The 15,204-nt window shown below is 42.7% G+C and overlaps 1 protein-coding gene across 2 annotated transcripts in view; it reads left to right on the top strand.

Moving 5' to 3' along the window:
- Window positions 1-11,270, top strand: part of nr2f5 (nuclear receptor subfamily 2, group F, member 5) — a 22,690-nt gene extending 11,420 nt beyond the window's left edge. For both annotated transcript variants that reach the window (XM_031867447.1, XM_031867446.1), the window contains exons 2-4: window positions 842-1,122; window positions 3,478-3,724; window positions 9,061-11,270. In XM_031867447.1, coding sequence (XP_031723307.1) covers window positions 842-1,122; window positions 3,478-3,724; window positions 9,061-9,380 — 848 coding nt within the window. In that variant the 3' untranslated portion in view covers window positions 9,381-11,270. The remainder of the gene's footprint in view (window positions 1-841; window positions 1,123-3,477; window positions 3,725-9,060) is intronic.
- Window positions 11,271-15,204: the final 3,934 nt, after the last annotated feature.

Below are 15,204 nucleotides of genomic sequence, written 5' to 3'. Positions count from 1 at the left end.
CCCCCCCCCCCCCCCCCCCCCCCCCAATCTCTCTCTGTGTAACAGTAGATGGAGTTATTAGTCAGACAGTGGGGATGACTGAACAGGTGTTTTCCAAATGGGCCTTTTGAGCATTCACTGCATCATCATCGCCCCACAGGGGGGGTGTTTTTGTGTGCGTACGAGAGCTTGGCCTCTGCGTGCCCTTTTCTCCTCAGGCTGAGCCATTTGCCAGTAAAGGGAGGGTGGGTGTTCGACGGGGTGAGGCATGTTACCGTATTCATGTGTGGTACGTGCACGTGTATATGCATATGCGGATCCATAACATATGTAGGTGTGAAGAAGTGGTATATCTGTACCAGCTGCTGCTTGTCATTACTCATTGACGCACAACAGCAGGGGCAGAGTGGCCTTGGCCTGGCCACTTTCCACCGCTCCACAGAAAAGACGAGCGCTGACATATTTAGGAGTCAGAGAAATGTTCCTGTCGCCACACTTTTTGCCCCTTTGACCTTATTCTGTGAACCCCCCCCCCCCCCCCACACTCGATACATTTCACATGCCCAATTTCCCTCTTTCTCCTCCGTCTTTGTCTCCTCTACCTTCTGTTTCTGCTGCAGGCTTTAAGGTTTCACTTCATTTAATGTTCAGAGGCTGTTTGGATGTAGACCAGGTTTGGGTGTAGACAAGTTTTGGGTGTATCCCACTCTGTTAAAAAGTGCACTTTTCAGGCAGACAGAGATGAAGACATACGCAGAGCGAAAATAAACAGATACACTGGAAAAATGTTACATATTCATGGTTAAAAGTTCAGATTAGTGCGGCCGAATTCTCACCTTCACCTGTCTTGTTTTTCCATCAGCTGTACAGCGAGGACGCACATCGAACTCCCAGAGCAGCCCAGGACAGTACCTGACCAACGGCACCGATCCGTACAACGGCCAGCCCTACCTATCCGGCTTCATTTCTCTGTTGCTGCGCGCCGAGCCCTACCCCACATCTCGCTACGGGGCCCAGTGCATGCAGGGAAACAACCTGATGGGCATTGAGAACATCTGCGAGCTGGCGGCCAGGCTGCTCTTCAGTGCTGTTGAGTGGGCCAAGAACATCCCTTTCTTCCCCGATCTGCAGCTCATGGACCAGGTAAGCCTGCCGCTTTGAAGACAATTAATTTAAATTTAAATAATCAACTCCAAAGGTTAAGTTTGATATTTTGGGCTTATGCCAAGAGTTAGATGAGAAGATGGAAACCACTCTTGTGTCTGTATAGTAGATACAATGCTACGGCCAGCAGCACGTTAGCCTAGCTTAGCATAAATACTGGAAACAGCTGGCCTGGCTCACCAGCACCTTTAAAGCTATAAACTGTCATGTTACATCTCATTTATTGGATACGTACAAAAACCAGCGTGTAAAACATGTGTCCCAAGGACGTTACTGTACCTGGCCTCATCAAAGTAAGAGCCAGGCTATGGTTCCAGTCTTTGTGCTAAGCTAAGATAATTAGCCTAGCACAAAGACGGGAATTTGCTTTCTTACAGAGAATTAGATGATAAAATGAGAACCACATTCGCTCTAAATATCAAGCTAGAGCTAATGCTTAGTTGCCTGTAGCTTCATATTTAGTGTAAATGAGTGTGGTTATCATTTTAGCATCTAATTCTCTTTTAAGAAAGAGAATGTGCATTTCATGTGAAATTGGCTTTTCAATAAAGCATGCAAGAGGAACATACATAAGGGATTGGCTTTTAGCCTCCGAATGTAAAAACTTAGCATCAGGATGTTCATATTGTATATGATATACAGTATATAAAATACTACACCCAAAACTTTGCAACATGTTAACATTTTTCACATCACATTTCTTCAGTTCATGTTTGCTTTTAAAGAAATGTTGAGCTCGTAAAATAACACAATTCAATTCTTCTCTCGTTCAACTTCATCAAAACCAAAAGAAAGCTGTTATCCAATGGAAGACCACAGTTACATGAAGTGTGATTAATAAACGGTTTCTTTATGACATCTCGCCCCGCTCATTACAAATAATTGAGCTTCTAAATATTTGTTTTCCTTTTCATTATTTGAGAATCATCATCACTCATGGGCATATAAAAAGAAAGTCTGTTGTGTTATTATTCGCTGAAGGGAGAAAGCGGCACAACAAACCCAATGTCAATGCTGCACATTTAGATTTATACCAGCTGTAAAGTCTTGGCACGGAGGAATCGCCTGACCTATAAATATTCACATGCACCTTGGGCCGACATATCACAGATATGTCATGCTGTAGCTGCACCATATCATTAATTTACCATTAACGTCACGTCAAGATGTCCCGTATCTCACAGTGAGTGCTTTAGAAATGTGCCACCAGTTTTATGCTTTCTATAAACCCGCTTTGTTGAATTATTTTCAACCTGCTATCAAAACACTCTGTTTACACCAACTTAACTTCAGTGCATCCACATTTTAAACTGTGTGTCTAGATTACCCAGGGTAGACAAAATAATGTAAACACCTATAAATGGAGAACATGTGCTATTATTTTAAATGCTGCTACACAAGGGAGTCATATGTGGTTGGATTCCCATTGCAGGCTGTGTCAACCACCTGTATACACATCCTTCATCTTGTGACTGCTCCTCCTCATATATAAAAAATCATGATTTTTTTTTAAGCAATTGTGCTTGTCAAAACCTTTAAATAATCAAATAATTGCACGAATGACTTGCACTTTGGAGGGGTGCCATTTTCCGTTGTGATCAAGCGCAAGTTTTTGTTAACCCAAACTATATATTAAAATCACAATGTTGCCATATTATATATTCTTCTTCGTGCCATCGTACACCTCCTCTTGTAATATTTATGAATTTTAACACTGACAATAACTGTTTTGTCACATTAATTCATCCTTACAATCAGTTTATAAAAGGTGCTCTCTGTTAGCTTTGTGCCATGAGCCTGGTTTTGTGTGTGTGCTTCCTTCTTCCTTCAATGAATGAATATATTACTTGTTGGGAAAAAAATATGTGAATGAATGGCGCTCCTGTCCTGTATCTCGTCTGCATTTAGTCTCTTATAATGTGACCAAATTCTAACCATCTCCAAAGGATTGTTAGCTGTTTCTTGCATCCTGTGACACTTGCAATGAATGTGTATTTGTGCTATTGAAACACAGATCACAGATTGACTCATGTTCATGCTTGGTGGGGATGAGCTGTGTGTGCAAACCTTCTCAAACATGATGTAACATTTTTAAACATCATTCCTGTTACACACATTTTAATTGATTCAACCCTGTGAACATGCCTTTAGAATTTTGAATACATTCCTACATTTTATGTTTATGATTAAAAAATAGACATATTGTAGAAATCTCAAATCCAGATGTGTCGACCACATGATTTAAATCTGATGTTATGTTTTTGTTGAGACATCCTGCTGAGTGAAAGAAGCTTCCTCCCTGTAATAACCACTTTACGCGACCTGTTTTCCTAGGTGGCGCTGTTGCGCATGTCATGGAGCGAGCTCTTCGTGCTCAACGCCGCCCAGTGCTCCATGCCGCTCCATGTGGCCCCTCTGTTGGCAGCTGCAGGCCTGCACGCATCGCCCATGTCAGCGGAGCGCGTGGTGGCCTTCATGGACCACATCCGTGTCTTCCAAGAGCAGGTGGAGAAGCTGAAGGCCCTGCAGGTCGACACGGCAGAGTATTCCTGCCTCAAGTCCATCGTGCTCTTCACGTCTGGTGAGTTTGAATAAAGCACATGTGTCATATAAAGAGTTGAGAGTCACTGCGTTAAATGTCAATGGTGTCACGTAACGTTAAAACAGGATGTCGAAGCAGGATTTAACTCGTGGTGGATGGCTCCAGACTCTTTAATGGAAAGTTTATAAGTAATTAGAAATCCATACCCCAAAAATGTCAAATATATGGTATTACTGCTCTCTAAGCTCTCTAAGAAAACAAATCGGAAAGAAAAAGAAATAGGAGAAACCTCAGGAGAGGAAATTTAAAGAGCAATCCTGCCAGACGATTGGAAAAGATACTTAGAAGATATATAAACAATTATATTTATGTAAAGTTGAAACAGTTCATAACAAAATAAAGTTTAACAGTAGCTTTAAGTTGAATGTTGTTGTAATAAATCAAATATAGGTCCAAAAGAATTATTTGAGACTAACATTTTCAATAGGAAACAGTCCTTTCACTTGATCTTCATCCTCTACTCAAACTCGGACTCGGAGAGGACTGTGGGTAGATTCTGATGTCAACAAAAACATCACCTCTCTCCTGAGAGTAACTTTACTATTGCTCCGGCAGAACGGGAAGAATTAGCAGGCCGGGTGAGCTGACTTCTTTTTGGCACGGGAACATTCTCTTAATTGGTTTATTCATGTCGACAGGGACACTTAATCGCAGGGTATCAAAGCACATGTAAACAGCTCAACCTGAATTTAAGAAATAGGAGGGTTGTTTTCAGTGGCGGGCCGTCAGGGCCTGCAAGGCCTTCTCTGCTGGCCTAAACAGAATCACAAAGCTATATACATGTAAAAAAAAAAAAAAAAATCTATTTTAGAATTTAATAATTTTTCTTAAATACACTACATGTATTATAATTTATAAAAATATTTTCTCATTGCACAGCTACTGTCTTTCTCAGTTGCTCTGCTTCCTCTGTGTCTCTAGGTAAGAAGACAGGCCCGGGGCCTTCAGACTCACAAGTGAATCCCTTTGCAGTTTAAGTGAATGGGCACGATATTGTTGATTGTCATAGTGTTCAACCAATCAGATCTTTAGTTTGACATGTTGGGCGTATTCTTTGACTATCAGAGCCTGCGCGCCGGCCTATAATGACCAGCATTACATGCCGCCAGTGTCCCGTGTGTAGCTTTCCCGCGAGGTACAGAGTGTGCTGTGATTGGTCAGTGGGCGAGCACGTGACTATCGTGAAACGAAACTTAACAGCCAGCAGAGGCTGATGGGTAGTGAATCACATCACGTGATGCAGCTCAGCCAATCAAAATGCATTCTGACTGAGTGAGATGCACCATGATAGACGAACCTGAGCCGAGGAAAGACACTGCAGTATGTTCAACGATCAAGTTGTGAAAGTAAAATCCGATGTTAATCTCTTTGGGTCGTGGCTTTTCATTAAGGAATGACAGTGGATCCCACAGCCAGACCAGCTAAGATCATTATGTTTTCCTGAATTTAGGCTTTTGCATTTTCTAAATGCTCTAGCATTATTCAAACGACTCGTACACAACAGTTTAATATGAAGATGTACATAGTTACAGCATTAAAAATGAATAATAGCAGTGGTGCCATCATGTGGTTATAAGGTGGTATTTCAGCTGCAGGACAGCAGTGAAGGCCCAGGTATAAAATGCACGGCCCGCCACTGGTTGTTTTGTGCATTTAAACATTGCCAAGTAAACTCCAGCAAATAGTAAAACTGTTTATTTATCAGGGCAAGATACAACCAATGAATTAGATCATGAATGTAAAAAAATATGTATTAAAAATATATTATCGGTATAGAAATTAAAACAGAACTTTAAATTATTGCCTTATATTGCTGATGTCTGCTTAAGAGCTCAAGTCATTTTTACGTAAAGTCTGAACTGGATGCCATCAGATAAATGCAACGGCTGCAGCAGCAGGAGGTGAAATGTGCACAGGAAGAAATTAAATGTGCATCTTGTGGTGCCTTGTTAGGAGCAATGTAATCAATCTCTTCATAATTATCTCCTTTGCACAAAAAAATGAATAAAATTACTTTAGTCATTTCATGTTGTCGAGGACATACTTCTCATGTATCGATTGAAAATGCCCGCAGTGTATGAATATCCAGCAAAATGCTTAACATACAGCATGCGTCATTCTAGGCCTGTGTACTGTTGCACAGTATAAAAGAAAAGAAGAAGAAGAAGAAGAAGAGGATGCGAGCATCTCTTCCACTGAAAATGGTCGAAAATAACGGCTTTAATGCCAAAAAGTTTAGAATCTATCAGTGAGCATTTACATAACTGACACCTATGTCTGCAAGACAGGAAGCCACTTAACACATAGAAGAAGCAATGTTACCCATTATGTCTAAAAAGCTAGATAATTAACAGCATTGTTTACTCAATAAGAAGAGATGCTTCAAGCATTCATTTGTATGTTATGAAAGGGGGCGACGACTGCGAGACACACTGACCAAGAGAGAACCAAAGTCCGGTCCAAGATTGTGAATTTGGACCATTACTTTGATGATTTAATCGTAAAATTAGAAGTTCTTAGTGGCAAGAAACATCTCTTCCCTCTGCTGTGTTGAAATCCAGTTTGAGCTCACAGACAGACTCACGAGGCCGACTTCAACTGTGCTTAACCCGCAACCTCTTCACCTCCGCCGAGGCTGGCCGAGACGTGACCTCTAATGCTGCAGCAGATATTGTCTCGTTGGCTCCATATGCAAATGCTTCTGCTACAGTCCTCCCACTAGTCAGTCATGGTCTCTGCCCTCCATGAATTTCACTGTAATTTGATCGCTCTTTAATACTGTAAAAGACCGCTATTCTCCCTCACGTGTGCCTCACTTAAATCACTTCTCTTTTTTTTAGCTGGGGTTAACCGTAAGATTTTACCTGAATCTTTGACGTCAGTATTTAGATTTAGATTTAGATTTCTGCCCGTGTAATACATTTCACATTTTGTTGGAAAGACGTATAGACAAGTGGTCAATTACTTATTCGTTGACATTGCACCAAAAGAAAGTTTAGATAGAGACAGATCAATTATATATACACACATGCTAATCTTTTGGTAACTTCTTACCTGCATGAAACAACTCTCAGTTGGACGTACTGACAAAGAAAGTACCTTTCTGCAAGCACAGATTTGTCTATTTATAGCTGTTTGCATCCAAAGCTCTTAACCCCCCCAATAAAAAACAGGACTTGAGCTTCACACCCTCCTCCCTGTGTTGAATTATGTTCTCCCCACTGAGCTGCAGACACGATTAAATCAAAATACAATGGTGTTACATCTTGAGGAAACCCATGAGATGGCATTGTTTTGATACTGCTTGTATACAAACACCGTTGACGTTTATCCCAACAGTCACTGGGCTCCAGTGCCAGACAAAATACTGTCACATCTGGGATACTTCACGGAGAGATCATGCTTTGTGACCCAGGGGGAAACGGAAGGTGAAGAAGCCAACACTGAGATGTGTCTCGTCCCTGTTGATTTTTTTTTTGCATTTATTGCATTTTCCCTATTTTCTCCCTTGCGTGGCTTGTCGGATGCACTCTGTGTGTACCTAGCGCCTCTCTGCCATGTATGTATGCGTCTGTAGATCCACCTCTCCCCTGCTCTCATCAGCCATCTCTCCTCCTTGATCGCATCTATTATTGAAACCAGTCATCCACCCCTCCTCCCTGTACGCTCCCCAACCCCAAGCCCAGCACAGGCCCCGGGACCCCTGCCCCCACCACGGGAGTTGAATTATGTATGGTGGGTTTCAGTGAGACGGAGAATTCGCAACAGCCCCGGCCATGACCTACATAACCCCTGTAGCCCTGAGCATCCCATGTGACTTCCCCGCATGCGGGCAGATGTACCCACATGTATACACGTCGTAAAAACTGCAGATGTCTTGCAAAGAAGACAATGCATTTAGTGAAACGTGCAGATACTAACACAGAAATTTGAATTTAATGGAGACAGACATGCTCGCACGCGCACTCTAGACAGACCCGTTAATAAACCTGACTCCTGCAGACTTGGTAGGATGAGCTAACAAGCTTAGACAAACACCAATCGTCTTTCACCTCCCTCCGAGTCCCCTCCCTCCGCTCCTCCTGTGAAGCCTAGTCCCATCAAGCCACATCAGTGAGCGGGCATCTCAGCGCTGCCACCCTGATCCTTCACCCCCACTGACCCTGTGTGTGCCCAAGGATCAGACAAAAGAACACGCCGTTTGGCATGTAAGGGCACCCACAGAGCTGTCGCTTCGGCACGCGATGTGGTTTCAGTCCCACAGACAGCTTTACTAATCCCAACCAGGCAGGGACTGCCTTGTCACGCAGGACCCAAAATGGCGGCCCGAAAAAAGAAAGCAGTCCAGCTGCCCCCTGAGTGGAAGGGAAATACAGCTGAGGTGGGAGCAATTATTCACTCAGAATGATGAGAATAGTGGCCGCTGAGGGTGGGGAGGGGTGGACACACTCGATTAAAATATGATGTAAATTACGTTTTTTTTGTTGTAGTGGCGCTGAGGCCCAGCAGGGTTTACACAGGGGACAGATCAAAGTGTGAGATGACAAAGGGGACCAACGATGCAAGGTGACAGGTTAAAACCTACGGGCCAGCGCTTTTAGACCAAAAGAACGCGCTTGAGAAGAAATTGCCCTCATCAAAAAACCTGTCTTCCAAACGAGGGTTCATTCAGGGGGCAGAGTCACAGAGCGCTCCCACTCAATGTACAGTATGTGGCACAGTACAGTGAATTGTGTCTTTGTTTTGAGTTCACACATCTCTGAGCCCCTTTGCTAAATCCCCCGTGCTCACCCCGGCACACAGAGGGTGTGAAAAGTATCGCGCACAGTGTTACGCACTCTTATCGGCTGTGCGAGACTCTTGCCGAGGGCGGGGGGCCGGCGGGAGGGGAGGTGTGAGGAGGCGGGAGGCAGAACACGACCTCCGGCTGCGGGGAAAGGGAACGCTGTAGTGTGCTGTGAACCACAGGGGTAGTAGTAGATACGCATCTCTGCAGTGACAACCTTGATTTCATCAACTTTGAGCAAGATTCCTCGGACTTGAGGAATTTGAAATACAAATAAAGCAACTGTCAGCACTTCATTACATTTTATTACCCTTGAGCCACTTATCACAAGTTCAATTTTTGCAAAATCTAAACATCAGTTATCAGACTACACAATGTTGATTTGATGAAAGGTCATTGAGAAAAAAAAAGACATTTGTCATGTGTCCCATCTAGTGTTTCATTGCTAATAATTTGTACTTTCTTGCATGGTGACACTGTAATAAGGATTCTGCTTGACAAACCATGAATCTCTCTTCCTTCCCTGCAGATGCTATGGGGCTATCAGACGTCGCCCACGTGGAGAGCATCCAGGAGAAGTCCCAGTGCGCCCTGGAGGAGTATGTAAGGAACCAGTACCCCAGCCAGCCAAACCGCTTCGGACGCCTCCTCCTCCGCCTGCCCTCCCTGCGCATCGTCTCCTCTCCGGTCATCGAGCAACTGTTTTTCGTCCGCCTGGTAGGCAAGACGCCCATCGAGACGCTGCTCCGCGACATGCTGCTCTCGGGTTCCAGCTACAACTGGCCCTACATGCCCACCGTGCAGCGCGACCGGCCCATCTCCCTCCACTACAACGAGAACGGGCCCTGAGGTGGAGAGGCAGACGAGACAGAGGAGGAGGAGCTGTGGATGAAATGCAGGCTTGAACGTCCATCTGACTTCTCACCCATCCACCCAGCCATCCATCCATCCTTCATTCATTTCAACGTCTCCCTCACCATTCCGCTCAAAAAACCCAAACTGACAATGTAATCCATTACCGTCCCGGTTACACAAGCCAGCCAATCATTCACCGTGGGCCATTGCAGAGACTCGGTGGCTCGTAGCATCCCGTCAGCCGACGGTGCAGTCTACCTTTTGAGATGTGGCGCGAGATGGACAAGTTGGTAGAACAAGTTATTGCGCAGTTCACCAGCAGGTCTGTTGGACTCACTTCAGATGTCAGTCTCAAACCCCATGAAAACAGATGCAGAAAAAAGACAAAACAGTTGGTTTATTGTTGGTGCTAGCCTACATTTATAGAGGCTGTGTACGAGCATCTCAGTAGGACGGATACTAAGCAAGGGCTTTGCCAATGGGACTCTAAAACCAAGAGCACAAGGCCCACTGTATAATATACCAATTTTTTGAAAAGAAAGCCTGAAGCCATTAAAAGAAGACAAATGCCAAAATGTCTTGGACTTTTGCAGAGGATATGTTTTAATGTGCGTGTGTTTGTATTAGCACTGTTTATATGGAGAGAAAACCCATGATTGTGTCCATATGTACAGTATATTGTTGATTCATAGGCATCTATAGCATAGTAGGGTTCAATGGGAAAAGCTCAGGTTCAAAGGGGGAGGTAGCCAGACAGACATGCCAATATCAGAACAAGAACAAAATACCAGTACAAATTTAAAGCAGCCTGTGCCAAAGCTGAAAAATGCAAATTGTTTGGATATGTTTGTGGTAGTGTTGGTGATGAACATTTTGTGTCTCTAATTTGACTATATACTTGTTTTGGGGTCTCAGGGGCAGAGAAGGCAAAAACAAACCAGCCTAGGCACTTGCATTGTGAACTAGTCAGAACCTACACTTATTCACTCCTGAGAAATCACAGCACTGGTAGATTCTCGCTGCCCTTATGTCATTTGATCGATCTACCTTTTCACTTATTCAAAAGGCCCATTGAAACTTCTTACATGCTGTTTTCACAGGAGTAACACAACACATGCTCATTTTTGTTTTATTGTCTTGATTGTCAATATTGGACCTTATGAATTGGGGGGGAGGGGGAGGGGGAGCATTTTACAAAACTAGCTGTACTTGCCTTAGAACAAAGATTTTGTCACTGAGCATTTATCTTATGACTGTGCCATAATCTCTCGTTACCTGTTATAACAGGTATTATGTCCTGTCAGGAGAGGAAATTGAACTCACGCGATGTAAAAATGATTAATGTGCACATAAAGTCATAGAAAAGTGATGCAAACTATGGAGATTTTTTTAATCCATCAATAGAGAGAACAGATATTTCTGCTTTAACATCATCAGCACTTTCGTTTTTTTTAGACTTCATGCGAGTTCTTTTCCACTTCCTGATGATATTGTCATGTAGGGAAAACCCCCTCGACTCATGTCCTTTGAGCTTATCGTACCGATATCCGAGCGAAAAGTATCACTAACCTCTGAAAACCTCAGTCTCTGTTACAATACTATCCCAGACTTATGACTGTGACTTAGTTTAGGACTATTTTAAGTTGTTGTTGTTTTTTTTCTTCTTCCCCTTGGTGGAAGTTTGTTTTGACAACCTGTCTCACATTTCCAACATGGCACTGTGGTATCAACTTTGGCATTGGAAAAGCCATCTGGGACCTTAGAAAGCTGTCTGTTGATAAATGAATTCACAGAAAGCTCCTATGAGTTTTGTTTTTATCCCCTCTTCTTTTGTTTGGAAATATGGATTATCCATTAATTGAAATAAAATTCTGTTCACAGTAAGTTTTCTGCTGTCTTTTACTGTCATTTATAATTACACCCCAAAATAGCATCAATGTGTTCAAAGCAGAGCACACAAAACGTGTTCTTTACTCTGGTCTGTGATTTGATGTTTGTTGATGAAATATGCCTTGGAAGTCGTATCTTCTCCCCAAAGTTTTTCTGTACACGTGTTTGACTTGTAATCAAACAACCATATATTTTTATGATCTTCTAATGTAGCCTACTGATAATTCAAACGTTTCATGCCCACCTTAACCGTGGAAGTTCTCCAACTGTGTGTCAGGTCACATTGTCTTTGGGAAAAGAGCTCTGCAGCGCTTCATGTCTCAGCTGTATGTTGAGTGTGAACAGTACAAAAATATACACAACAATGCAAAAAAGTTAAGAATTTGGTTAAGATTTGCATTATTGTACTCAACATAAATTGAAAAATAAGTTACAAGGTTCATTTTATTTGTCATCTCTCAACACAGGCTCGCACAATGAAGTGTAAGTTGTAGGTTAGCCCATTTACGCGAGACATAAATAAAATATGAATCTAATATTTTAAATTACAATATAATGAAATGAAATATAACAAAATATGTACAGTTACTTACATACAGTAGGCTACATACACCCAGAGAGACTTTAGTTCGTAGTGGGAATAAGGGTAGAAGGTTGGAATAAGTGATGTCAGGCACCACCCGGCTGGCACCTTAAGTGACCCAAATCAAACACACCTAAGATGTTGCGCAAGAACAGGTACATGCCGGGTGTAGCTACTAAGCTAACATGCTGGATTCCCTCAGTGTTCTTCACTTTTAAACGTTTTGAATTTGAGGTGCGCGGTGGGACAGAGAGGCTGAGTGGACTGGTGACTAAATAATGTTTTAAGAATGAAGGAGCAGAGAAGTTTCACTGGAGCAGATTGAGGAGGACCTGGCGGTGCACAGGCCTCACAGAATGACGTTCAGACAGGTGAGTACAACAACAAACAGAAGAGTGACCCACTGTAGTTCACAGATGGAGGACGTCACAACACGCTGCGTAAAGACGTGACGTTATGTGTGCGTGTTGAGCTTAATCTGTGCAGGCTCTAATTGTTTTAATGTGTGTGTTTGTGGGCTGTAGATGCTGAAGAGTTCATATTGTCTTTACATGTTTTTCATTTCTTGTAATTTCTTCTCGGACTGTACAGCAGTTTTTTTTTCTTTTTAATATCCAGTAAGTTTATATAATTGATAATCGGGTGTATCACAGGCTGCAATTACCCCAAGAAAATGAATGTATTGTTGGACTGGCTAAATTTAAGCTTATTTCAACATCTACTAAAGCTTCAAGTTTAAGTTACTAGTTAGCCTATAGATTATTTAAACAAAAAAAATAAATCAACAAATACATGATTATGTACCTTATTAAAGGTTAAGTCATGCAACAGTATATTAAGTGGTAACTCCATCTTTTTCAGCTTCAGCATTAAAGTGATGCACATTAATGCATAAAAAAATAATGTAACATATTATTCTTAAATGGGCCATTCTGCATGTTCTGTGTTGTATTATTCGACTATTATAATTCTTTGTCATTTCCGCTTTTATTGGTCAGTTGACTGTTTAGAGGCAGAGAGGAAATGAGTAGAGAGAAAGATGGGAATGACATGCACCAAAGGCCATTTGAACCTTGGTCAATGCCCCAACCATATTAATGTACTTTCAAACAGTGAGTGATGTTCTGTGATATGTTTGTTGCTGGTGAAGAAGTCCATAGTTCAGGGATTCTGGATACACGTAGAATAACTTCCTTTGTCGTTTCCCTCGCTTAGGTTTCTGTGGTTGCTGTGATCACACACAGAGCTGCGGCGGCTAGATGAAAACCATCATAAACTCTGAATGCCGCCGACCTCGGGGTAACACAATTACTACAAATACATCTTTATCTTTTAAGTTGCACTTTTAAAACCTTGCCTCTTGTTCAGTGCAGTGTTCCTCTGGTTCTGATCTATCCATCATTGCAGGGTATTTTCAGATTTCCTCCACTGATGCAGATAACGCACAGATCATCAAGGATAAATAATTCTGGTATTTCTTTGTTCAAAGAGCACTTTGATTCAATGAGGGAAACAGACACATGTGACAATCAATGCCGTGGATCAATCAATGATTGTAGACCAAGTGGGGGTCGCCCCGCACTCACGCTGGGATGCAACCCAAATGTTGATACAGACCTGCTTGGTGCGTGACAGAAAGTAAGCAAACACCACGACCCATTGTATGTGTGTGTGGGTGTGTGTGGGGGTGTGTGTGGGGGGGGGAGACATGGAGAGAGAAAGAACACACATGGTCTTTGACCTTTGGGTTCAAGGTGTGTGTGTGTGTGTGTGTGTGTGTGTGTGTGTGTGTGTGTGTGTGTGTGTGTGTGTGTGTGTGTGTGTGTTCAAGTTTGGGTAAATATAGCTGCTGGTTGCTCTCAGTTATAACAGTTAGACCGAGTCCAAAAAGAAAGACAAGGACATAGACAAGTACAGGTTTGTGCGTTTTGACTCTCAGACTCATAATGCCATGTAACCTCCTTCTTACCACACACACACACACACACACACACACACACATACAGGAAGGCGGGATAGCGGTGGGCGGGTAGGATGGAGTGTGGGGATTGAGGGATTGGGGGAGGTAGTTGGAGGAGGGGAGGGTTGGGTGTAAGGGGCACAAGGTTACCATGTGTGGGGAGTGTGTGTGTGTGTGTGTGTGTGTGTGTTCAAGTTTGGGTAAATATAGCTGCTGGTTGCTCTCAGTTATAACAGTTAGACCGAGTCCAAAAAGAAAGACAAGGACATAGACAAGTACAGGTTTGTGCGTTTTGACTCTCAGACTCATAATGCCATGTAACCTCCTTCTTACCACACACACACACACACACACACACACACACTCCCCACACATGGTAACCTTGTGCCCCTTACACCCAACCCTCCCCTCCTCCAACTACCTCCCCCAATCCCTCAATCCCCACACTCCATCCTACCCGCCCACCGCTATCCCGCCTTCCTGTATGTGTGTGTGTGTGTGTGTGTGTGTGTGTGTGTGTGTGTGTGTGAGTGTGTATGAAGAGTAGCCGATTGACTTATGCCTTCATTTCGGAGCTGTCACTCCTGGCCAAACACCATGACCCCATAACCTCCATTTTGGAGGCGCACTTCTTTTTTTTCTTTTTTTTCTTCAGCATATGAATAAAAACACATGTGGCCCAAAGGTGTGTGTGTGTGCGTGTGTGTGTGTGTGTGTGTGTGTGTGTGTGTGTGTGTGTGTGTGTGTGTGTGTGCATGTTTATGTGTACAGGTAAATCAAACTGACACAGCTCCTTTGAATGGCAGGAGCTGAATTACTTTTGCACTTCAATTTTGCACACCTGCCATTTATGGCAAACACTGGTCTCAGCATAAACCATAAAAGCAAAAAATATGTTTCTTCAAGATCAGATCAGCGGCAGTGAATATCAGAGCCAGGTGCGGCAATTGCAATTTATTTCTTTGTGGGTAAATTACTTTGCATATATTACAGATTTTACTACATTTTACACTAACATTTCGTCCAGATTTCTTGGTTTGTTGGAACAACTTGAATATTTTGAATACTAAAAAACTGTGGACGATGAAAACCAGGTGAACATTGTTCTTTAATGATATCATTTGCATGTTAAGCTCATTAAATGATTCTTTTACCTTAAACATTTCTTGTTTTTTAAAAGTATTCAGAGGGACTCTGGCGTAATCCGCTCTCCCGATACTGTCTATCTGTGGAAACATATTCTCAGTAATAAAAGTTAGTAATATGTAATGTGATGATGATCAGCGGCATCTTGCACCAGTAAAAGTAAAACCCCCAAAACTATGAGCTTTAAGTACCCTCAAAGATACTTTCAAAAACAATACACAAAATGTATGCTACCGATC

The sequence above is a fragment of the Anarrhichthys ocellatus genome, unplaced genomic scaffold, assembly GCF_004355925.1.
Source record: "Anarrhichthys ocellatus isolate YVR2014 unplaced genomic scaffold, GSC_Weel_1.0 scaffold39, whole genome shotgun sequence".
Lineage (NCBI taxonomy): Eukaryota > Metazoa > Chordata > Actinopteri > Perciformes > Anarhichadidae > Anarrhichthys > Anarrhichthys ocellatus.
This window is presented reverse-complemented; position numbering and strand designations above follow the sequence as displayed.